This window comes from Aethalodelphis obliquidens, unplaced genomic scaffold (assembly GCF_003676395.1).
Source record: "Aethalodelphis obliquidens isolate GAN/ISIS:26980383/991018 unplaced genomic scaffold, ASM367639v1 scaffold53, whole genome shotgun sequence".
In the NCBI taxonomy this organism is placed as follows: Eukaryota; Metazoa; Chordata; class Mammalia; order Artiodactyla; family Delphinidae; genus Aethalodelphis; species Aethalodelphis obliquidens.
The window spans coordinates 14,464,925-14,489,243 of NW_020837997.1; the positions used below are offsets into that span (position 1 = coordinate 14,464,925).

At 58.7% G+C, this 24,319-nt stretch overlaps 1 protein-coding gene across 7 annotated transcripts; it reads left to right on the forward strand.

The window, feature by feature from the left end:
* The first annotated feature begins 1,252 nt into the window (after positions 1-1,252).
* On the forward strand, positions 1,253-23,058 carry MIER2 (MIER family member 2). Of its 7 annotated transcripts, none has more exons than XM_027085708.1 (13): positions 1,253-1,271; positions 8,608-8,698; positions 9,386-9,528; positions 12,842-12,967; positions 13,399-13,522; positions 14,028-14,119; positions 14,388-14,457; positions 17,865-18,212; positions 18,312-18,406; positions 20,040-20,164; positions 20,248-20,381; positions 21,183-21,621; positions 22,073-23,058. In XM_027085708.1, the coding sequence occupies exons 1-13, from the start codon at positions 1,263-1,265 to the stop codon at positions 22,092-22,094; spliced, it is 1,818 nt and encodes a 605-aa protein (XP_026941509.1). In that variant the 5' UTR covers positions 1,253-1,262; the 3' UTR covers positions 22,095-23,058. The 7 variants fall into 7 exon arrangements, with proteins under 7 accessions (XP_026941509.1, XP_026941511.1, XP_026941510.1 ...); XM_027085709.1 differs by lacking the exon at positions 1,253-1,271 and having other exon boundaries at positions 17,865-18,016; positions 18,131-18,212; XM_027085710.1 differs by lacking the exon at positions 1,253-1,271 and having other exon boundaries at positions 7,511-8,698.
* The last annotated feature ends 1,261 nt before the right edge of the window (positions 23,059-24,319 follow it).

Consider the following 24,319-nt stretch of genomic DNA (forward strand, 5'->3'; position numbering starts at 1 on the left):
GATTCTTGTCAAAGCTCCCTCCAAAGAGTCTCCTCTGGTTGCCCCAGGATGACTCAAGCCCTTTCCCTCGGTTTCTGCCACGTGTGATGATGACACAGAGCCCTACTGTCACTGCATCTGTTGGTGCATCTCCCTGCCTCACTGGAACTCTGGCTGTCCAGCACCCAGTCGAGGGCGGCAGGGCACACTGATTGACTGACTGATTGAGCAAGGACCCTCTGTCACAAGGGCCTGAACTCTCAGTCTGGGTGATGTATGCCAAGGTGAGTGGGGGCCCACGACTCATGTAACGTGTGACTTGTGCAGAGAGCAGGGCAGGCCTTCTAACAGGTGTTCTCTCTCCTGGCTGGTAGGTTCTCGGAGCGCTGGCATAATGCTTTTACATCAAGCATCGAACACGGTGCGTCTCACCTCCTCAGCACCCCGCTGACACTGATATCAACAACAGCTTGGAAAGGACTGGGGCTCCTGAATTCCCCCTCCCCCATTGCACTCTTCCCGGTTTGTGCAAGCCAGAAACCTGGGGGCCTGCTCTCTGCTTCTGCTCCAGCCACACCCTAGTCCCTGCTCAGGCCTCCTCACTGGCCCCCATGTCCCCTCTGTCTACACCTTCTGCCTGCATGCCCCCAGCTCGTCTCTGTCTAAGACGCGAGACGTGGGGGAATCCTTGTCAGGACCACTTTGTTCACTCTCCCCCTCAGTGCCCAGCGCAGGCCCATCACATTTCATCCATTAGTTACAACCCATGACAACCACAGTTCCAGAGCCAGCGGCCGGGCAGGCCTTCACCTCCCCTGCCCACCCGGGGCACTCGGGTTCCAAGCCTCCAATGAGATCCGTCATCACTGGTGCAAACGTGCGGAAGGTTCTAGAACCTCGCTGCCCAGGCTTCAGTCCGGGCTCCGCCGCTCGCTCGTGCCCGGGTGGCCCGTCACTCCTGGGCTCCGTGTCTTTACCTGTAACACGGGGGCACTACAGATTGGAAGGAGGAACTGGGACCAGTGCTTAAGGCGTGCTTATCAGGAATTGGCATTTCCACCACGGCACCCCCACCTCCCAGACGAGGCCAAGGTCCGCGAGACCCCGCAACCCGCGCCCGCCCGCGCGTCCCCGTCCGCGCACCTACTACGCGCCCGCCCGCCCGCGCCCCGCCCCCGGCTCCGCCCCGGCGCCCCCGCCCGCCCAGGGGCTGCAGCCAATGAGCGCGCGGCCCCGCATCCGGGGATCCCGGCGCGGCCACCGCCTCCCGCGCACACACGGCCATGGCGGAGGTGAGTGAGCGGGCCGGGGGAGCCGGCCCCCGCCCAGGCTTGCGCCCCCGCCGCCCGGCCCGGCCGCGTGGGGGCTCCGGGCGCCGGGACCCCTGCCCAGGGCTCGGGGCCGGGCCGCGGCGCTGCTTCCGTCGGGGCCCCAGGGGCGCTGGGCTCCGTCGGCGGCCGCCCCCGGCCCCCCCCTCCCGGCTGCCACATCGCGGGCGGCAGAGCGCATGTGTGGCGCGGGGGGCGGGGGCGTGGGGTGGGGAGGGGGCTGCGGGGGCGGGGAAGGGGTGCGCGCCCAAGGTTTCCCGCTCCCCCGCCCGCCGCCCCCGGCATCCGCCCCGCGTCTGCCAACTTAGCGGAGCACGCGCTCTCTCCGGACCCCGACTCACCAGACCCTCGGCCGCTGGACCCCCGCCCGCTGGCCACCCCCCCTCCCCCCGCCAGCAGGGCTTGCCCTACAGAGTCGCGCTTCCTCCGGACCCCAGCCCGCTGACCCCCCCACCCCCACCCCAGCGGCGCTGACCCCAAGGAGTCGCGCTCCCGCCGGACTCCGGGCGGGACTGGAGCTCTGACCTGGGGCCCTAACGGCGCGGATCCGGCCCGCGGGGGGCGTAGGGCTGCCTTTACCGGCGGCTTAAAGTTACTTCTCCGAGCCTCCTCTCTCTGTCCGGAAAGCGGGCCCAAGACCCCTTACCCCAAGTCCTTGGGGCCAGATGGATGTTGGAGTTCAGTGTTTCGGATTTGAGGGTTTGGGGTGTGATGTTTGAGCAAACTCACCTGGTATCGTTGGGATCAAGACACTGAATAGCTTCGTGGCGGGTCAAACCAGGGATGAAAAACTTTCACTTTGAGGGCTTTTTTGAATGTCGGATAAAACAGTGCGAACCTGCTCTCACTTTATAGGGCCCTAGTGAGGATGAAATGAATAATGCACCTATTAGGGACTCAGCAAACGTGACTCTTAGCGCAGACGTTCGGTTTGGGGATGCCAAGAAGGTCCCTGGACTCAGCAAGTGATCCTCACCCAATGGGTGGGGCCGCCCGGGCCCAGAGAGGAGCAGGCACCCACGCGGTGAGGTGCAGCCGGGTCCTGGGATGCTTGGCCTGGTTATGGGGCCACGCTGGGTGTTTGTATCTTGGCACACTGTGGGTGGATGTTGTGGAGGGCAGGACTGGTCATACTCTCCCACCAGTGACCTTCTCAGAGGCAGCGACAGGCCCTGTGTTTGCGCCAAAAAGGGTGTGGGCATCTCAGTCCAAGGCCAGACCTCCCCAGCTAGTTCCTGCCTTACGCTGGGTGGCTGGACCAAAAGGGCCCTTCCAGAGTAGTTCTCCTACCTTTCCTACCTTAGAGGGTGTTTGGGGAAACAGGCCTCCTGGGTGGTGGCTGGACTTGTGGGACGGAGGCGGAAGCCGGGTCTCCCGATGTCCCTGCAGGGGCACGGCGTTCTGTGTGTGCGTCTGCCCCAGGGGCCAGCTGTCTTGGCCTGGCAGGTAGCTGCGTGTTACAGGTGGATGGGGCAGACTCCCAGCCAGCCCGCCCCGAGCGCTGCGGGGTTTGGCTGTTGACTTTGCCCTGCCCAGTGTCACAGCAGCCGGGTGTCCAGGGTGCTCCTGTTGTCCTGTGTCCAGTTTGGGGTGGTGCCTGTTGAGTGAATTGGGGTGGTTTTCCTAAAAGAAAGTCCGAATGCCTGGCTCCATGGGAGGCCCTTAGGGCCTGGCAGTGAAGGACAACAGGTGTGCAAATTCCAGTCGTGGTGGGCATGGCCAGCCTCTGCCCAGGAGACCCGTTGTATTTCTGGAGCCTCTTACTCTGTGTGACCTTGGGTCGGTCACTCTCTCTGAGGTGGGGAGGTCTCATGAGATCGTGGCTCCGTGCTTGCACAGAGAAGCTGAACCTTGTGCAGTCACTGTCTTGAACTGATAAAAATGGCGGTTCGTAACCGAGCGGTAAGTGCTTGATCGGGATTCGCTGCCTGATTTCTGTTGCCGCCAAAGTAGCCACAGCACCGTGAGAGAAGGTGGGGCGCTTCATGCTGCTTTCCTCGCGGATCCCAGCTTGCTCTTCGACAAACCTGAGTCCACCACCTCTGTCCTGTGCTTAAAAGACACGGCTTTTTGTTGTCCTCAGGGGAAAGCGCATCTCCTCCCCGTGACCCTTGGCCCGGTGGCATGATCTCTGAGGATCTCCCCCTGCGCCCTTCTCCACCCCCTGGGCTCCTTCTGTTTCCCTGTGCTGTCTGCAGCCTTGGGGGGACTCGCTGTGTGGTGCCGTCCCGCTGCCCTGGAGGCCTCGGCCTGGAGACGGCCACGCAGGCCCTCCCTGGTTGTGCAGGCCCCCTACCCCATTTTCTCCCCTCAGTACTGTGCACATCTGCTTGTTTGTTATCTGTATCCCCAACGAGACGGCTGACTCGCCAGGACTGGACAGGCAGAACCTGTTTGTCGATTGGCTGCTGTGCACCCAGTGCCTCTTGCCTCCCGGCCCAGAGCGGGTGCTCTACAGGCTGCCAGACAGGGATGAAGTGCTGGGTGGCCCAGCGGGACCAGGCACCTTTGCTGGGTGTAGGCGGGGGGTGGGGGGGGTCTGGTTAACGCTGCTGCCTGATGAGTCACCTCGACACTCAGTTCCTCAAAGCAGCCATCGGTTTTTTTTTTTGGCGATACACGGGCCTCTCACTGTTGTGGCCTCTCCTGTTGGCGGAGCACAGGCTCCGGACGTGCAGGCTCAGCGGCCATGGCTCACGGGCCCATCCGCTCCGCGGCATGTAGGATCTTCCCGGACCAGGGCACGAACCCGTGTCCCCTGCATCGGCAGGCGAACTCTCGACCACTGCGCCACCAGGGAAGCCCCAGCCATCAGTTTTTAATTACCTGTCACGGTTCTGAGGGCTGACTGGTCCCTCATGTGGTTGCGGTTGGTTGGTGGCTGGGCTGAGCCAGCCCCAGTGGAGGGAAGCATCCTCGCCCACGTGTGGCTGTGATGCCGCCCGCTGGCGTGGCCTCTCCTTGTGGCTTGTGCTTCCTCACAGCATGGGCGGCTGTGGGAACTGCACTGCATTTCACAGCTTAGTCTTGGGGGTCACGTGGAAGCCCTCTCACCAGAGTCCCAGGCCCAGCCCTCGCACAGGGTGGGGAGGCGTGGGGAGGCATGTCGGTGTCCCATGCCTGGAGGAACGCCTGTGGGTGGCGTGCCTGGGCCTTCCCGCCCTGGGCTTGCTCCCTCTTCCACCCCACTCACCTTTGGGACCAAGTCCGTAGAATGCTGTCTTCCTTCCTTCTTTCCTCCCCCACCCCCACACTTTTTTTCCCCTTCTTTTTCTTTTTAACCCAGAACGTGCTTAGTCAGCTCCTCATCCGTTTCCTTCTCCCACCTTGGCAAAACAGGGGCCTTAGGCTTGGGCGGGACCATCCAGGGTGCTGGAAACGGCGGGTGACTGACTTGACCTCTCTGAGCTGCAAGTCCCTTATTTCTCTTATGAAGAAAATGATTACACAACCTCTTGAGGATCCAGTGAGGAAATCAGTGTGGAAATTCCTACTAAACTTCTTTTTCTAAAATTTGAAAATTTAGTTTATTAACTGTTGTATTCTATATATATATTTTTTGTAAACAGCCTTACTGAGGTATAATTCATTTACTATACAATTCATTCATTTTAATGTGTGCGATTCAGTGGCGTTTCGTATATTCATAGAGTTGTGCAGCCATCACCAGTCAATTTTGGAACATTTTCACCAGCCCAAAAGAAACCGTGCACTCATTAGTCATCTCTCCCCCATCCGTCTCCCCAGCCCCTGACAACCAGGAACCGACTCTCTGTGTCTGCGCATCTGCCTGTTCTGGACGTTTCCCGTCAGTGGAATCGCACCCTATGTGTCCTTCTGTGTCTGGCTTCTCACTGAGCATCGTGTTCTCAAGGTTGTCCACGTGGTAGCGAGTGTCAGGGCTTCTCCTCTTTTCCTGGCTGAGTAATACTCCATCCGATGGCCATTTGGGTTCTTTCCTCCTTTGGCTGTTGTGAGTCATGCTGCTGAGAACACTCGTGAACAGGTCTCAGCGTGGATGAATGTTTTTGTCTCTCTTGGGTGTTTCAGGGAGGAGAGGCTTAACTTTTCCCTCTGCCCCCCCTGGGTCCCTGGCTGGGACTCCATGGTTCAGGCTGACAAGGGCAGCTTTGGGAGAGAGAAATAGGCAGCTTGTTAACCAGGTGGTGTGCGTCATGCGGAAGAACCCGGCGAGGGGTCCCCAAAGGGGTGGTCAGGGCGCAGGAGTGTGTGAACATCAGGGCGGTCAGTGCAGAGGGAAGGCCTTGACCTCTGGGGGCCGTGCCTTATGGGTGGAGGGGAGTGGGGCTGGTCAGTAGACTGTGCTCTGCCTCGGGGCCGGGTCTGCTTTCTCACCTGCCTTCACTGATGGTCACCCTGTGCCAGGGTGGCGTGTTGGGGGGCATCTGGTGACACCCAGGTGTATTCCCTGTGCTGTCCCATTGCACGTCCCCTCCCTCAAGTGCCTGCATTCCCTCCACACTTGATAGCATGTGTCCTCCTGGTCACAGAAGTGGTGTCTGACATGTGCTTATTTGCTGTCCCTAATGCTGAGCTTTGCTTCCACCTGCCGATTGGCCATTTGTGTATCTCTTTGAAGGAATGTCTATTCAGAGACTTTGCCTGTTCGTCCCTTTAGAAAGGGACTGTATGATTTGCAAATATCTTTTACCGGTCTGTGAGTTGTCTTTAAATTTTTAATTTTGATGAAGTCCAGTTTATCTATTTTTCTTTTGTTGATTATGCTTTTTGTGTCTTATCTAAGAAACCATTGCCTGGTAAGAAAGATTTATCACTATGATTTCTTCTAAGAGTTTTATAGTGTTAGCTCTTATATTTGAGGTCTTTGATCCAGTTTGAGTGAGTTTTTGTGTGCGGTGTAGGATAGGAGTTGAATGTTATTATTTTGCGTTTGGATATCCAATTGCCCTAGCACTGTTTGTTGAAAAGACTGTTCATTCTGCATTGAATTTTTCTGTCACCCCTTTAAAAATTCGCTTGGCTGTAAATATATGGGTTTGTCTTTGAATTCTCAGTTCTATTAATTTGATCTAAATATCTAGCCTTATGTCAGCACCACACTGTTTTGATTACTGCAGCTTTGGAGTACTTTTGAGACTGGGAAGTGTTCTTCCTTTTCAAGATTGTTCTAGCTGTTTGGGGTCCCCTGAGTTTTCATATGATTTTTGGAGTCTGTCAGTTTCTACATAGAAGCCCAGTGGGATTCTGATAGGCATTTTGTTGAATCTGTAGATGAATTGGGGAGTATTGACATCTTAGCAATAGTCTTTTGAGCTATGAATATAGTATGTCTTTCCATTTATGTAGATCTTTAGTTTCTTTCAATGTGTTTTGCACTTTTCAGAGTATTAGTTTTGAATTTCTTTTGCCACATTTATTCCTAAGTATTTTATTCTTTTTGGTGCTATTGGAAATGGAATTGTTTTCCTTATTTTCTTTTTGGATTGTTCATTGCTAGTATACAGGAGTAAAGTTGATTTTTGTAGATTATCTTGTGTCTTGCAGCCTTGCTGAACTCATTTATTAGTTCTGGTTTCTTTAGTGGATTCTTTAGTATCCTCTGTGTCCCAGGTCATGACTTGCCTTTCCAATTTGGATTCCTTTTATTTTACTTTCCTGTCCCGACTGCTGCCTCCTCCAGGACGACGTTGTGAAGAGACCGTGCTCTGGTTTTGGGGGAGGCGCTAGCCATCTGCCTCAGGGGTGGCAGTAGCTGGGGTTTGGATGGACGCCCTTTTCAGGAAGTTCCCTTGCAGCCTTCATATGTCGAGTGTTTTCATCATGAAAGGGTGTTGGACTCTGCTGTGTGCTGTCTCTGCATCTGCTGAGATGATTTTGGTGTGGGTTTTGTGTTTAGCCTGTCGCTGTGCTGGTTGTGTTGGGTGTCACACCTGTGCTGCATCCCTGCTCTGAGCCTCTCCTCATTGGTGTGCAGTGTTCTCTGTATGCCGTTGAACTCAGTTTGCTTGGGTTTTGTTGAGTTTTGTGTTTCTGTTTGTAAGAGATATTGGTCTAGTTTTCTTGTTCTTAATAAATTTTTGAACATTGTGATAATGGTAGCTTTTTTTAAAGACAATTAGAAAAAAGTTTATTTACTTATTTATTTGGCTGCCCTGGGTCTTTGGTTGCAGCATGCGGGATCTTTAGTTGCGGCATGTGAACTCTTAGTTGCGGCATTTGGGATCTAGTTCCCTGACCAGGGATTGAACCCAGGACCCCTGCGTTGGGAGCGTGGACTCTCAGCTACTGGACCACCAGGGAAGTCCCAGTGGTAGCTGTTATGATGCTTTCATTTGCACTTTTAAAAAATTTGAGGTATAACTTATGTGCTTCAAAATATACCCATCTAAAATGTTTAATTCAGTGATTATTAGTATGTTCACAAAGTTTTGAGCCCTTCACTTTTGTCTGGAACATTCCATCACCCCAGAAAAACACCTGACCCCATCAGCAGTCACCCCAGCCCCTGACAACCAGGAACCCACTGTCTGTCTGCGGATTTGCCTGTTCTGGATGTTTCCCATCAGTGGAATCACACCCTGTGTGTCCTTCTGTGTCTGGCTTCTCTCACTGAGCATCGTGTTCTCAGGGTCTGTCCACCTGGTAGCGAGTGTCAGTGCTTCACCCCTTTTCATGGCCAAGTAATATTTTATCATAAGGATGGACCACGTCTTGTTTATTCATTCACCTGGTGATGGGCATTTGGGTGTTTACACATTTTGGCTGTGGTAAGTCATGCTTCTGTGAACACCTGTGTACACCTTTTATGGACACATGTTTTTGGTTCTTTGGGGTGTGTACCTAGGAGTAGAATTAATTGCTGGGTCATTTGGTAACTGTTTACTTTTGGAGGAATTCCCAGATTTCTCCATAGTGGCTGTTTGCCTTTTTAAGACAAAGTTTCGGAGGCTGGTCCCTTGTGCAGTGGCTGTGGTGTCAGCACCTGGCTGCGGGGTGTGGCACCAGGGCTGTGTGTGGGCCTGGGTCACCTGGGCCCCGTGTCCTGGGCTGTGATCAGCACTGCTGGTGGCCGGCCGTCCCAGGCTCCTCACGGTGCCCGTGGGTGCGTGCCGTTCCCGCCGCCGGCCCTAGGCCCTCCCTGCCTGTCTCCGCAGGGACGCTTGGACTCCAGCGCAGCCACACACCTGGCCCGCCTTGACCCCCGCCCCAGCCCGCGGAGGCCTTCTGTTACCTGGTGCCCCATGCCCCCGGGGCTGGCTCTGACCCTCCACCGCCCTGTCTGGCCGCAGGGCCCTAATCCTGCTCGTCTCCTCTGCAGGCCTCCTCGCTAGAGAGGCGGAGCCCTGGCCTGGCCTCTTGCCTCTCTCACAGCCTGTGCCCTGGGGAGCCCAGCTTGCAGACCACAGCAGGTACCTTCCTCCCTGGGGCCCGGGCCTTGGCAGGTGCGAGAGACGGCACACTGGCCCCTGGAGCCTCGGGATGGGGCGTGCGGGCGGGGTGGCCAGGGCTGTCTCCGGTTGTCCAGACCGAGTGCCTCCGTTCTCCAGAGCTTCCTGGCCAACCCCGGGCCCAGGCTGTGGGTGGGGGCTGCAGGAGGGGGCGGTGCTGGGCAGGCACTCTCCCTCCCCGGGGCCCTGCGCCTCCCCTGAGCTGGCCGCCTGCCCCTCCCGTCTGCTCCCTGTGGCTCTGCCCCCCTCTGCTGCACTCGGGACCCACATGCAGGTCCAGCCTGGGCCCTCACTGCTCCCTGGCTGGGGTTGAGTGAGACCTAGCTATTTCCTTTTTTGTTTTGTTTCTTCTAAAAATCAACTCATTGAAGACCAGTCATGGAGAGAGAGCAGTGAACACATCCTGGTTCTTTGGGGAAAACCCCAGATCTGGTCACGTCCCCCAGCTGCTGGGCCGAGGCCAGAGGAGGGCTGAGCATCGGTTGGGCTGCCGCGTGCCGACCCCGGCCCACGTGGACACGCGCGCGTGCATACACCCCTGTGGTGGCAGCTGGGCCCCCGAGGCTTCCTCCGCCCTGTGGTCATCTGCAGAAGCTCAGTGGTTGGGATGGTGGCAAGGAGCTCACGCGGGCCTATGTCTCTCCACAGTGGTGTCCATGGGGTCCGCAGACCATCAGTTCCACCTGGCGGAGATCCTGTCTCGGAACTACGGTGTCCAGGAGGAGCATGAAGGGGCTGCGCGGGGCCCAGAGAAGCCGGAGGAGGAGCTAGAGAAGGACTTCGTCTCCCAGGTACCCGGTGGGCGGGGCGTCCAGGGGGCATCGCCGCTGCTCCGTCCGCCTGGTCTCTGAGCTCCTCGGACTCCACGACGACCTGTGCCGCCGACCCTCTGTCTGCACAGGCCAGACCATGCTGGGCACTGAGGTCAAGGGGTGGGCCGGGCCAGTCCCGCCTTCGTGGGGCGCTGGGCTCCAGACGAGCGGGTGGCTGGACATTGAACTCACTGTTCTCAGACTTTTTGCCCGCAGAACTCGCTTTTGTGCTCTTAAAAACTGTTGAGGGTCTCAAGGAGCTTTGTTTATGTTGGTGATACGACAAACCCATTGTTAGTAGAAAGAACACATGTTTAGGAAAATGAAAAATAACTATTTTCAAGACAAAAAAATTAGGGAGAAGAGTGGACTAGTTTGACATTTTTGTAAATCTCTGTGAACGCTGTCTTTTAAGGCAGACGTTAGTCTGCTGTGATTTGTTCTTTTGGTTAAAGTGTAAATCTAGCCTCATATAGATCTGTTCTGGTTATTTTTTTTTTAAATAAATTTATTTATTTATTTATTTATTTATTTTTGGCTGTGTTGGGTCTTCGCTTCTGTGCGAGGGCTTTCTCTAGTTGCGGCCAGCGGGGGCCGCTCACTGTCGTGGCCTCTCTTGTTGCCGAGCACAGGCTCAGCAGTTGTGGCTCATGGGCCCAGTTGCTCCGTGGCATGTGGGAATCTTCCCAGACCAGGGCTCGAACCCGTGTCCCCTGCATTGGCAGGCGGACTCTCAACCACTGCGCCACCAGGGAAGCCCTGAGGGCGGAGTATTTAACAATCTTTTCAGATAACTGGATATTCTTCGATGCTGCTCCAAGATGCAGCAAGTGGTAGTTTTGTGAAGTGAATTCTATAAGCAGATCCAGGAAAGTTTCTGTCCTTGGTGTTAAGATCCATTGGTCTTGACCCGTGTGTGATCTTGTCACCTTCTGCGTGGATGAGATGTTTGGTGAATATTGGTTCTGTGACGTATGAATCTTCCACACGTCCACAGAGTTCGCTGTATGAAATCTAGAAAGCGCACTTTGTTAATACCACAGACTGTGCTGCTTAAACAATAGACATTTATTTTTGTGCAGTTTTGGAGGCCAGAAGTCCCGGACCAGGGCCTGGCAAGGCTGCGTCTGGTGGGGGCCTGCTTCGCGGCTGCAGACGCTGCTTCTCGCCGTGTTCTCTCGGGGAGAGCTAGCTCTCTGGTGTCTCTTCTTATGAGGACACTGATCCTGTTGCATCAGGGCTCCATCCTTGTGGCCTCATTTAACTTCATTTATTTCCGTAAAGGCCCCATCTGCAAACACAATCACATTGGAGCTTCATCATATCAATTTGGGGCAGGGGGACACACAAACATGCAGTCCATTAAATGTCAACACTGATCTCACCAGATGTCTTTTAAGTCCTGGGACTTGAGTGGTTTTTTGTTTGTTTTTTTGCGGTACGTGGGCCTCTCACTGCTGTGGCCTCTCCCGTTGCGGAGCACAGGCTCCGGACGTGCAGGCTCAGCGGCCATGGCTCACGGGCCCAGCCGCTCCGCGGCACGTGGGATCTTCCCAGTCCGGGGCACGAACCCGTGTCCCCTGCATCGGCAGATGGACTCTCAACCAGTGCGCCACCAGGGAAGCCCTGAGTGTTTTTTTAAGGAGTAATCATAGGGCATTTATTTAGCTTGGTGCTGTGTATCACTTGGTGCCCATTTGGTCTTATAACCAAAACATGTCTTCTGTTCAAAAAAGAAAAATCAGTTTTAAGGAGTTCAGCTTGAATTCAGAACTTCTCAAAAGTAACCAAAAAGAAAAAAAAATCAGCTATTCATTAGCTAAATTACCTCAGCTATGCTTTCTTCAGGGGAGTTCCCTGGAGGTCCAGTGGTTAGGACTCTGCGCTTTCACTGATGTGACCCGAGTTCAATCCCTGATCAGGTAATTGAGATCCCCCAAGGCATGCGGCACGGCCAAAAAAAAAAAAATTCTTCAGGTATAATTTTTGTGAACTGATTAAAAGAAAGAACTTAATATCCAAAGCAAAATGAGAAACACCTGCCTTTTATATTCCCTCACCAGCGGGCATTGTGGTTTATGAAGTTCACGCTGTCACATCCACGTTTTCCACAATTGGAATTTTGTGCTTGAAAGCTTTTACGCTGAGTTTTACTCCGTCAAGAAGCGCAGTCGGTGGTCTCCCTCGTCTGGCCAGTGCCTGGCAGGAGGCGGGAGTTGTCCGCCAGCCCTGAGCTCCAGGGTGCCGTCTCCATTACTCCCTTTTCCTCCCACAGAAGATCAAAACGACACCCGCTCAGGGTGAGCTTTCATAAAATCCATAGCGTCACACAGGCATTGCAGGGTATTCTTTAGTGAGACGGGCATCTCTTGAAGCCCTTAGTGAGCACGTTGATGCTCGCGCACTTTGGTGCCCCTGCCCTGACCTCACAGGCTGCCCCAGCCGCCCCCGTGCTGCTCCTCAGGTTGCTTCCCGGGGAGCCACCATGTCAGCTCCCACCCCACCCACAGGTGCACAGTTAGAAACTGGGAGAGGCACAGGGCGTGTGCAGGAGGCTGGAAGCCGACTGAGACCCTCAGCAGTCAGGACGCAGCATGGCCAGCGGCACTGGCCTCGAGCAGGCGAGGTTTGCAGAAACAGGATTGGAAAGCAGTACCGGAGTGGAAGGTAGTGGTAGTTTTTGCCTCTTCCTTCCCGGTAATTAAGGGTCTTATTTCTGTCTCTTGTCATATCGCGGTGGCTCCAAGTGTCAGCTGTGTTAGGCAGCCGTGGGGCCCTCGAGCGTCCTCTTGTTTGTTGTTGGTGCGGCGAGGGTCAGCCGCCTCTCTGTTACATTGATGAGGTGTCCATCTCTTTACTTAGCATACTGAGGGTTTTAAAAAATCAGGAGTGATGTTGGTTTGACCAGATGCCTTTTTTACGTTCATTAAAGGACCATGTTTTTCCCCTTCTTGTTTATTGGTGTCCCGTGTGGTGACAGTTGATTTCCAGACACTGGGAGTCCTCGCAGTGCTTGAGTGGAGCTTGCACAGGCCTGGGCGGGGAGGTGGAGGTGGACGGGAGCCTGCCCAGCTCTGCCCTTCGCGGCCAGGGGCGTTGGGCAGACAGCGGACGCCTCTGGGCTCAGGTGTCTCATCGGTTCCCTCCTGGGGCTGTGAGGGGCCCTTAGATGAGGGGCTGGGCCTGCGGTTTGGCTGGGGTGAGTCTCTGTGACTGGTCGTGGGGCTGACGGGCTCAGGGGTGGGGGAGCAGAGCCCCAGAGCAGCCCTGCCGACAGAGCCCTGCCCCCCAGAGCAGCGACATGCCCCTTGACGAGCTGCTGGCCCTCTACGGCTACGAGCCCTCGGACCCCATTTCGGAGCGCCAGAGTGAGGGCAGCGATGCCACAACCAACCTCCCGGACATGACCCTGGACAAGGTGAGGGGGCGGTTCTGGGGGTGGGCAGGAAGGCCCTAGACAGGCAGAAGCGCGGCTTATAGCCTGGCAGTGTGGGTATAGCTAGTGCTGCCGGCTCTGGCCACACACCCAGGGTCAGGGTGGTCGCAGGGACGGCTCTGGGAGGGAGAGACGCTCCGGATCCCGAGCAGGTCGTGGCCTGGCCAGAAGGGAGGGGCTCTGACTGTCCTCAGCCTCGGGCGGAGGCCGTGTCCCTCCCCGACTCGGTGCCCCTGGCTGGCCCGCCCTTGTGCAAGTGCTTCGTCCGCGGAGCAGGGAGAGCAGCCCCGTGGGAGCCCTGCATGCCTAGAGGGAGGCTCGTCCGCCTTGGCACCACCACTGCTGTTCGGGTTAGGGTTATTTGAGATTGTTAAAACAAACTGCAAAAACGTTCTCTACTTTCTTGTTAAAAGGAACAAATAGCGAAGGATTTGCTTTCAGGGGAAGAAGAGGAAGAAACACAGTCCTCAGCCGATGACCTCACCCCATCTGTGACCTCCCATGAGGCCTCTGACCTTTTCCCTAATCAGAGTGGACGTAGGTGTCCCACCCGCTCCTACCCCTGGGCCGCTGGGGACACAGACATCGGGACCCCTGGGGGTGCCCTTCTCCTGTTCGAGCCCCTGTAGGGACCCCTCTCCCCTGCCCTGCCCTGCCAGTGAGCTGAGGCTGGTGACCTTGGTTTATGTGAGGAGGGAACGTGTTGGTTCCTGTGCCTGAAAGTCCCTTAGATCCAGGGCAGCGTCCTCGGGCCATGCGTCCCTCACTCCCTGTGCGTCTCTGTGGCCTGAGCAGGGGCAGCGTGACGTGCTGGGGGTCTAGGCCCCTGGTTTACGACTGCAGCAGAGGGCGGCCTCCTGAGTCCCCGCTTCTGTGCCCGTCACAGCCCGTCACCCGGCCAGGGCCTGGACCCAGCTGCTTCTCAGGAGGGGCACACGTGGGGGTCAGGTGGATGGAGAATGGGGTGGAGGCCCCGGGGTCTGCTGGCTGGGGGGCCGCGCGGGGCCGAGGAGGTGCCTCACCTGCTGCTGTTTCCCCAAAGCCCGCTTCCTGCCTGATGCAGACAAGGAGCCTGGCTCCTCCAGCTCGTCGGACACCGAGGAGGACCCGCTTCCCGCCAACAAGTGTAAGAAGGTGCGTGGCCCTGACCCTGCGGCGCCCTCAGCGCGGCCTCTCCTGGGCTGGGGCTCGACTGCGAGTGAGTGCCGTAGCCCCGAGGCCCCCCCGCCCCTGCCCCAGGACTGGCTGCACTGGACGCAGTCACACACACAGCTGGCCTCTGCCTCCCACCTCACACCTCGGGCCAGGCGGCCTGGCTCTGGGTGGCAGCCTGCAGCCCCCATCAGCACCGCGCGCCTGGGCCTCCGTCTGCCCTGACTCTCCTGGGCCTTTGCCTTTGCAGGAGATCATGGTTGGGCCTCAGTTCCAAGCCGACCTCAGCAAGCTGCACTCGAACCGTCAGGGTGAGAAGCGTAAGTGGCCTGGGAGGTGGGGGACAGGGAGCAGGAGAAGTGCCAACCCCACTCCTCTAGGAGAGACTCCCGGGTCCAGCCAGAGCCAGTTCCCAGGTCCTCGGAGCGAGCCTGAGGGTCCTGGCCCAGGTCCGGTGGCCACCTCCCCAGGGCAGCTGAGCCTGCAGGACACTCTGGGAAGTGGCTGTCCCTCCCCGCTGGCTGGTCCTGGGCCCTGTGGGCCACCCACCCCCAGGGCTGCTGCGCTTGTTCCCCTGGGTGTGTGGGCTCTTCCCACGTCACCCACGCGTCAGTCCCTCGCCTCGTCCAGGACTCGTCCCACATGCCCTCCAGAGACGTGTGTGTTTCTGCGTTCTGCCTGGCCCTGTTCTTCAGGGCGCTCACCATCCTGGACTTGTAGTCTGTCTGTCTCTCGATCCCGCTAGCATGAATGTGCGTTGCGTACGCTACGGTGTTGGGTTCCCTCGTGTGCACGTGCCACGCCACGTTGACTCATCCTCCTGCTGGTCAGTGTTCACGGTGGTTTGCCCTGTGGTTGTCTTCGTGGACACACACACTTGTTCCTGGGGCGTCATCAGTAGGCACCGAGTGGGGCCCCCGCTCGCCAGCAGCGTGGGAGTTCCAGTTGCTCTGTGTCCTCATCAGCGCTTGGTGTGGTCTGCCTTGTTGATGGGTGTGGAGTTGTGCCCGTTGTGGCTTTAATTTGCGATTACTGGCCACTTGGTGTCTCTTGGGAGGAGCCTGCTGAGGCCTTTCCCCTTTTCAATTGGGTTGCCTTTCTCTGGTGACTTTCTGTGTGGATGCACATCCTTGGTTGGCTGTGTGCACGGCAGATGTTTTCTCCCAGTCTGTGGTGTCTGATTTCAGTGAAATCCAGCTTGTCTTTATTTTAGCCACAGTGTGTTTGTATGCTGTCTAGGGAGTCTGCAGGTCTTGAAGATATGTTCTTTTATTTCCCCTTTTATGTTGGCATCTATGATGTAATTTAATTTTAATGTATGGTTGGAGGTATGGGTCAGGGTTGACCCCACCACCACCACCCCCAGCCCTGCATATGGAAAAGTCCATTCTTTCCCCCACTGAATTGCAGTGGTGCCTTTATCAGGAATCGTGTCCGTAATGTATATCTGCCTTTTGGGGCTTCTCTTCTGTTGTTCTCTTGTCTAACCCTGGGTCCTTACCACTCTCTTAATTATTGCAGCTTTGAAGTTAGTCTGAGATGGTGCAAACCCTCCAACTTTGTAACTTTTATTTGTATGTCCACATAAGTTTTCAAATTAGCTTGTCATTTGTCTCAAAAATGCCTGCTAGGATTTTGATTATGGTTGCATTGGCTCTTTATTAATTTGGGGGAGATTGATACATTAACGATATTGACACTTCCAGTTCACAAACATAGCTTACTTCTCTGCTTAGGTCTTGTTATTTTCGGCAGTTTTTAGAGTTTTCAGTATAGCAGTCTTGTGAAATGCAGAAATGCAGTTTATTATTTTCAGTAATCTTGTACACAGTGACTTGGCTAAATTCACTTACTAATTTTATTACCTTGGAGATTCTTTCGCACTTTTAGACACATACAATCATATCATTTGTGTATGATAACTTTACTTCTTTCTTTGTGATCTTTTTATGTTTTATTTTTCTTGCATTACTGCACTGACTCCTTTTTGTGTGTGTGTGTGTGTGTGTGTGTGTGTTTTTAATAAATTTATTTATTTATTTATTTTTGGCTGTGTTGGGTCTTCATTGCTGTGTGCGGGCTCTCTCTAGTCACGGTGAGCGGGGGCTACTCTTCGTTGCGGTGCGCGGGCTTCTCATTGTGGTGGCTTCTCTTGTTGTGGAGCATGGGCTCTAGGTGCGTGGGCTTCAGTAGTTGTGGCATGTGGGCTCAGTAGTTGTGGCTCGTGGGCTCTAGAGTGCAGGCTCAGTAGTTGTGGCGCACAGGTTTAGTTGCTCCGCGGCATGTGGGATCTTCCCGGACCAGGGCTCGAACCAGTGTCTCCTGCATTGGCAGGTGCTTAACCACTGCACCACTGCTTGGCCATTATCTCTTCAAAATTGGTCCTGTGCTTTGTCCTCTTCCTCCATGACTCAGTTATACATGTCTTAGGTTGCTTGACCATCTTACACATGTCCCACACTATGTTCTCTTTAAGCTTCAGTTTGATTTTTTTGAATGGAATTCTTTCCAGTTTCACTAATCATGTCTTCTGCTGCTGTTGAAGCTGCCCAGTGGGTTCATAATTCACACACTGCATTTTCCAGCCCTGGAATGTCCATGTGATTCTTTTGAATTGATTTCAGTTCCAGCTTTCCATTGATTTTGTCCTTTTCCCTAAAGCGTTAATCATAGTTATACTGAAGTCCTGTCTGCTAACTCTGATGTCCAGCTGTTTGTGGAGTTACGTGTTGTCACGTGGTTTACCTCTCACCTTCACGCCATAGGTAGACACACGGCGATGGTGGCAGGTGTCGCTTTTTCTCTAGAGAGGGGCTGGGACTCGGGCTTGACTTTGCAGATGGAGAGAGGTGGTCGCAGGTCTACAGGGGCGCCAGCCCCAGAGTCGCTGGTTGCCTCACAAGAGCGAGTCCAGTATGGAGCCGGTTCCACTCTTCAGCCACTGCGCTGGTGTTTGGCTTGTGTGTGTTGTTTAGTTTTTGGCCCCTGTGGTTCTTCCCTGAGTAATCAAGAGATGCTGACACTGGGGTCTCCCCAGGCTTGGCCCTGAACTCTCCCTTCTGCCTCTTGCTGCCACGTCCTTCCCCCTGCTGGAGGCTGTCCCCCCCCGCCCCGCCCCAAAGCAGACTGCAGCCAGAGTCCCTTTCTTATCCTTCCTTAATGCACCTGCCCCCCTCCCCCGCCATGGTAGGACCTCTACTGCCCTCTCCTCCCCTCCCTCCTCTCCCCGGGAGGTCTGCTCTCACGTGGCTCGTGTGATGCTGATGCTGCGGTTATAGGGACTGAGGCAGCCATGGGAGCTCTTGCCTGAGCGAGGCCGCTGGCACCCAGGTCTCCCCACTGTGCTTGATCGAGTCTGGGCTCTTCTCGCTGCTCCCTTGGGCCTCTGCCTTTCGCCTCCCTGAGCTCGTCCTGCAGCCCCTCCTCATGGGCCACGCTCAGAAGTCCCCCTTCCAGCCTGGGCTAGTTGCTGCCCCCTCTGGGACGCTGGCCTTGATAACTGGCTGCTCAGGGCCCACTGACCTCCCACCCCTTCCTGCCTTCCTGCCATCTCGAGCACCCAGGTGCCCGGAGCTGGCCCTGTGAGACGCAGAGGTGGAGGCCCAGGCCCCGATGGGCCCTTGTCCTCCAGAGGGGCTGAGTTGGCCTGCTGGTGATGCTTTTGGGGAGGAGGTCAGAGGAGGTGCAGACTGCGTGCCGGCACGTGAACTTGCCCCCTCCTGCACAGTCTATGAGAATGAAGACCAGCTGCTCTGGGACCCCAGCATCCTTCCTGAGGGGGCGGTGGAGGAGTTCCTGTACCGGGCGGCGAAGCGGCGGTGGCGCGAGGTGGCTGAGTCTCAGCTCCCGGAGGGAGAGGCGGTGAAAGACAGCGAGCAGGTGGGCGGCCCTGGGGGCGGAGGAGCCATGGGGCGGGGGCCAGTGTGGTTGTGTGATTGTGACGAATTCAAGGGCGACCGCTTGTCCTGGGCAATGGTGGCCCCCCTCCCCCAGGCACTGTATGAGCTGGTGAAATGCAACTTCAACGCCGAGGAGGCCCTGCGGAGGCTGCGGTTCAACGTGAAGGTGATCCGAGGTGAGCGCAGCCCCAGCCCCGGCCCCCCCACCCCCCACCCCCGCCACGGACCGAGCTGACCAACCCGCCCCCCGCCCCCCACCGCTCCAACCTTCTCAGACGGGCTGTGCGCCTGGAGCGAGGAGGAGCGCCGCAACTTCGAGCACGGCTTCCGTGTGCATGGCAAGAACTTCCACCTGATCCAGGCCAACAAGGTGAGGCCCTGCCCGCCCGCCCGCCCGCCGCGCCTCCCGGCCCGCTGGGGGCTGCTCTGGGGCTGGAGGGCTTGGCAGCCGGCACAGTTGTTGTCTACCCGCAGCGGGAGTCAGAACGAACCCCAGGCTCGTGGTGGGCTCCCTGGCTCATCTTCCTCTAGTTCCCCCATCCCCCGGAAAGGTTCCAATCTGGGGAAGGGTCTCGTGCCCACTGCCAGTCCCCCAGCGCTGACCCCCGCCTGGATCTCCCACGTCACCCCCTTGCCGTGGGGACTGAGGGTCTCCATATTCACTCCATCCAGGGACACATGCTCTCCCACCATTGCACCAAATAGGCATGACCGAAGTGGCTGCTAATGCCAGGTCCCCATGCCCGTCTCCACATCCATGTCCCCCCCACCCCCGTCCTCCCCAGGCCCGTGTCCCTAACACCAGGCCTGGGTCACTGGTCTCCCCACACCCCGCTTGGGTGCTCCCTGCCTGTGGCTCCCTTGTAATGACTCCCACGCTGACCTCTGTCACTGCCCCGGCCCTCTGCCCCCCACCCTGGACATCTGCCTGGCCAGGCACCCGTGGCTCGTCTGGGAACCTGGCTGTCCCTCTGCGCCGTTACAGTGGCTCCCACTCCGGCCCCTCGTCCCTGTCTTGTCTTGCTCCCCTGGGGCCGGCAGCCCTGCCACTCCCACTCCCCACAGGTGGAGGAGCAGGGCCTGGCCGGCACCGGGCTCACGCTTGCCGTCTGAGCGTCTTCCCTGGGAGGTTGCCGCGGGTGAGGGGCCCTCGCGGGGCTCTGTAGGACAGGGATGGTGCCCCTCTGACCGAACCCGGCACGGCCAGGCAGCGCTTGGTCCTCTGGGACTGGCGCCCGCGCCTCCCGCCTCGCCTGTCCCATGGCAGAGGCCGCTTCTGCCCCAGAACCTGCTGGGCTGCTGCCTTTGTGTCCTGACCTGCTGGCTGCCGCACGCCCCCCACCCAGCTTAGGGCTGGTGACCTCTCCCACTGGAGTCTCAGGTCTGCCGTGAAGCTGGCCTCGGGGAGGCTCGTTGCACGAGGGGGTTTCGGTGAGAAGATCAGGCAGTCCCTGGATGCCCCTGCGCCTGCTTGTCTCAGCCCTCCCCAGGCACGGGCGCTGGGTCCCGCGGGGGTGGGGTTGTCAGCTGCGGGCGCAGCCCTGGCCTTGCTGCGGGTGATCCTCCGAGATGGGAAGACGCCCCGATCGCTCACCCTGGACACGAGCCCGCGGGGCGAGCTTGGCCTTCCAGGATGCAGGCCTGGCTTTTTGTGCTGCGTTGTAAATATGCCCTCAAGTTGGCTCACGCACCCGGCGTGCCCTTGTGCAGACGGCTCTCCCTGGAGCGCCAGTGACGCCCACGCTCAGTGAGAAGCGGGCTCGCTCCGCGTGCTCTCTGGGCCGGGGTTGTCTGCCCCCCTCCGCCGGGCCCGTGAGGAACAGAGCACACGTGGGTGCAGCCGTCCTCGGGGTGTCTGGGGCGAGGGAGGCGGACGGTGGGCCTGGAGCCGAGGCCGGGCACAGAGCGGGGGCAGCTAGATGGGGTGCTGAGCTAAGGGCACGGGGCGGTGGGGAGCAGGCTGGGAAGGGGCTGGGGGCCAAGCTGACCGGCACCGCCCGCAGGTGCGCACACGGTCTGTGGGCGAGTGCGTGGAGTATTACTACCTGTGGAAGAAGTCTGAGCGCTACGACTACTTCTCCCAGCAGACGCGGCTGGGCCGCCGGAAGTACGGCCCGTCGGGAACCACGTACGTGCCAGGTGCCCGTGGGGTGGTGGGGGAGGCGTCCTGGCCTGAGGCAGCCCCTGCCCTCACCTTTCCTCTCCCTGCAGGGACGCGGACCAGGACCTGGATGGTGGTGACCCCGATGGCCCTGGCCGCCCCCGCTCCTCGCCGCCCCTGCCTCTGCCTGCCACTGCCGACGGCCCGGGCCCTGAGCGGGACCCCCTGGCCCGGATGCGCACCGGTGAGTGGGGGGTGGCCCCTTTTCTCGGGGCGCTTCTCCCCGGCAGCCCAGCCTGGGCTGGTGGACACGGAGGAGTGAGTGGCATCCGGGGGCCAATGTCCCTTCACCCCCACGTGGTCTCACAGGGTGTCACACACGAGTCATCCTCGGGACTTGGCTCTCCACATGGGGGTACCCTGTGCGGCCTGGGGCCCAAGTGGGGCTGCTCTGCAGTCCCAGGTGGGAGCCCAGGGGGTGTTGCGCCCCCTTTGGTGTCTGGGCCCAGGACCGTGCAGGAGCAGGACAGAGCTCAGCTGGCGACTGCAGTTTCTGAAGGGGACCTCAGGGGACAAGGATGCTGCTTTGTGGGTCTGCTGGACGCTGGGGCTTCCCCTGTTCTGGCTCCAGGGTCCAGTTGGGTCTGTGGTGTGCCCGGGGGGTTGTCCGCGTGCCTGGCCCCACGGCCGTGTGCGGGAGCTCCCCGAGTCCACACCCCTCTCACTCTGTGAACAGCTGCGTCCTGTCCTGCCCTACAAGATGGGGGTCACGACCTTCCCAGGCGGGGCCCTTAGCCTCAGTGTGCCCTTCCGGTGTGACAGGGCTTTTCTGCATCCCTGTGTGTCTTACGTGTTTGTGTGAGAGCGTTTTGTGAGGAGGGGTCCTTGGCTTTGCTGGACCCGGCAGGTTGGAGCCCCGCACCAGGCACAGCCTGAGGCGACTGTGGCTTTTGGGTGAGCAGGCCGTACCGGGTTGCCCTTGACCCGGTGGAGCTGGGCGTGGGCGTTGTCAGGGCCTGGCCACAGCCGTGTTCTCCCCCCACAGAGCCCCTGAGCATGGGCAGCAGCACGTCTGGGAGTCTCGGCGCGCCCGGGGAGGCCTCCGACAGCCCCCTGTCCTCGGAGCCAGGGCCCTGTTCGTTCCAGCCACCGGATGTAGACACGCCCCCGGCCGTGCCCCTGCCTCGGCGGCCCCCAGCCCTGGCTGAGCCAGCCTTCTACTCCCCCGCCACGGCCGCTTCAGAGCCTGGTGCCAGCCCGAGGCTGGCTGTGGACTTGGCCCTGCCCGGGGCCCTCCCCGAGGAGCTGCCCCTCATCTCCAGCCACGTGGATATGGACGGAGAGCCCGAGGAGGCCGTGGCCCCCGCACAGGTGGCTTTGTCGGTTGCCGAGTTTGGACTCATCGGCATCGGGGACGTGAATCCCTTCCTGGCCGCCCACCCCGCGTGCCCGGCCCCTGCGCTGCACTCGGAGCCCCTGTCACAGTGAGTGCGGCCCCTCCCCGCCCCACCCCAGCTGCTGTACCCCAGCCTCAGGCCAAGCTGGGGCCAGCGGGAGGGGTTGCCCCGGGGCCGAGGATGGCGTGGCCGCGGAGCAGGCTAGTGGTTTCTTCAGCTTTATTCTGTCTTTATTTGGCTCATGTGTCTTCCTGGCCAGGTAATACATTCATGGGGCTCAGAATCCAAGAAGGTACAGACGGGGCCAGCGCCAGGTTCCTCCCGGCCCTGCCCAGGCGGCCGCCCAGGACAGTGCTGCCTCGAGAGGGGGAGGCCAGGCGGCTGTGCGGCTGTGCGGCTGTGCGGGCTGTGGGGGCGGCGTCTGCCGTGAGGCGGGGGCGGGGCCGTGGTCCAGCCCGCGTCCCGCACACGCCCCCGTGCCGGGCCTCTTGCTCTGGGGTTGCACTGACCTCCTGTCTCTCCCTCTCTCCCCCTGCAGCTGTAACGTGATGACCTGTTGATCCCTGGCCACAGGCGGGCGTTTGTGGCCCAGATTGGACTTGGGGCCGCTGTGAGGCCTGCCTGTCAGTCTTCCTGACCCTCCCCTCCTCGCGGGCCTCCGGTAGCTCCTCTGCTCAGAGCACGTCAAGGACCGGGCTGAGCGGTGGCCCCTCCCCACGCCACACACGCACCAGCACTGCTGCCTGGCTCCAGCCTCTGCGCCCACCACGGGACCCATTGGGTGGCGGGGCGCGGAGGGCTGGCCCATCCAGCCAGCAGAGGCGAGGAAGGCGGCCGGGCCCCGCCAGGGACGTGGGGAGGTGGGGCCGGACGCCGCCCCTACCAGCAGCAGCCTCCGCCGGCACCCTCGGCACTCTGCTCGCCTGTCTCCCTGCGCCTGGCCGGACTTCGGGCTGCCCCCGCCCAGGGCTCAGGGGGCAGCTGCTACTCGGTGCCAAACCCTGTGGGGCACAGAGCCATATACCTCGATGTCGGCCCGCCCCGCCCTGACGTCCACCCGCTCTCTCCACTTCAGGAAAAGCCGCACTTTATGCCCCCACCCCACCCCCACCTCCACCCCGGGGCCCCCGGCAGCCTCGGGCGTGGGTCTGAGGACGCAGAACTCACAGCCCCTTGGTACCGAGGCCTGTCGCCTGCCGCACTGAGGGGCCCGGCTCCAGCCCGTTTCCCTGACCCCCTAGGTCGTGTTTCTGTTGAGGCTTCCTAGCAAGGTGGCTTGGGGGCCTGGGCCTTCTCCTCTCCAGCCTCCTTGTTTTATTTATGTTTCTGTTTACAAATCGGAGTGGGGTCCTCCAGGGGCAGGGCAGCGCTCCCGGCCCCGGTGTCACCAAGGGGGGCTTTGGCTCGAGCCCGTCCGCAGGGCTGGACTCGACCTTCCCTCGGCCCACCAAGGACCACACTGTGAAGTGACAACTGCCTTGATCCCCTTGCTGTTTTATTTATTAAACTTGATTTGAAGCCCCGTGGGTGCCTCGTGGTGGGTCAGGTGGGTGGGACGCAAGGAGGTGCTGGGCCCCATCCAGGGACCTGGGGGCACGGGGGTCGTGGGGGAGCATGCTCTGTGTCTCAGTGACAGTGCGAGGAAGGTGGCCGTGCAAGTGGAGGTGACTTCCAAGCTGGACCCTGACGGGGACAGGCCTGCCTGTGAGCGCGTGTGAGGGCGAGGCTGGGGCCTCACACGTGCGGGGCAGGGGCCCCTGTGGAGACTGGACGAGGAGGGAGGCCGAGTGGAGGAGGCTCGGGGGCCAGTCGTGCTGGGTGTGTGGAGTCGGGGGTCAGTCCTGGCAGAGCTGGCTGTGCCAGCATGGGAGCCCGGGGCGTTTGGGTGGGACGGGAGGGATTGGAATGGTTGTGACGGAGTTTTCGGTCTGTTCGCGCTTTCAGTGCTTCAGAGGTGGTGGTTGCTGTCCTCTGGTTTCCTCCTTTCTCAGTAAGTGGCGTCTCCAGGCTGGCTTCTTGCCCCGCTCTGTGCGTTTAAGGTTCCTCCGTGGCTGTTCGTGGCTTCGTTGTTCACTTCTTCGTGCTGAGTGTGTGTTTTCTGGAATGGACTGTGGCGTTGCTCCGCTCGCCTGCCCGAGGGCACCTCAGTGTCCTCGATGTGGTGGCGGTGGACGCAGCGCCCGTAAGCCCCCATGTGCAGGTGTGTGTTTGGTGAACACCCGGGAGCTGGACCGCGTGGTGGTTTCCCTGTGCTTTTGTGAGAACCTCCAGGGTGGCTGCCCCTCCGTGCGCCCCTGCCTGAGGCTGCCCGGCCCCGCAGCGCTTGGGGCTGTCGGGACCGTCCCAACAGGCGCTTCCCACGGCCCCCAAAGGCAGGCTCACCCTCCTGAGGCAGGAAGTGAGTCTGCACAGTGTGCTCTTCGCGCTCGTTGGCTGAAAATGTCCGTACCCCTCCTTGGTTTTTCAAGGACTGTTTTTCTTTTTAACTTGGTATAAGATTCTAGGTTTCCTTTTTTTCTTTCGGCATTTTTAAGATGTTCCATTTATTCCTGGGTTCTCTTGTTTCTGACGAGAAATTTGGCATTTTCACTTGTGTTCCCTAAATACGATGTCTTCTTTTTCCTACTGTGATTTTCTCTGTATGTTTGGATGTGTTGCGCCTGGTGTTTCCTACATGGAGCTCCTCGGACCTGAGGGTTGATGCCTTTCATCGCTGGGGGGCTTCCTGGCTGTCATGTGTCAGGTATTTCTGCTGCCCCTTCTGGGCTCTGCTCCTGGGTCCCTG

Excerpts from the sequence above, each read along its gene's own strand:
- MIER2 (XM_027085708.1), top strand. Across the intron at positions 14,120-14,387 it reads CCGCCAACAAGTGTAAGAAG|GAGATCATGGTTGGGCCTCA; the intron begins GTGCGTGGCCCT and ends TTGCCTTTGCAG. Across the intron at positions 18,407-20,039 it reads ACCTGATCCAGGCCAACAAG|GTGCGCACACGGTCTGTGGG; the intron begins GTGAGGCCCTGC and ends CACCGCCCGCAG.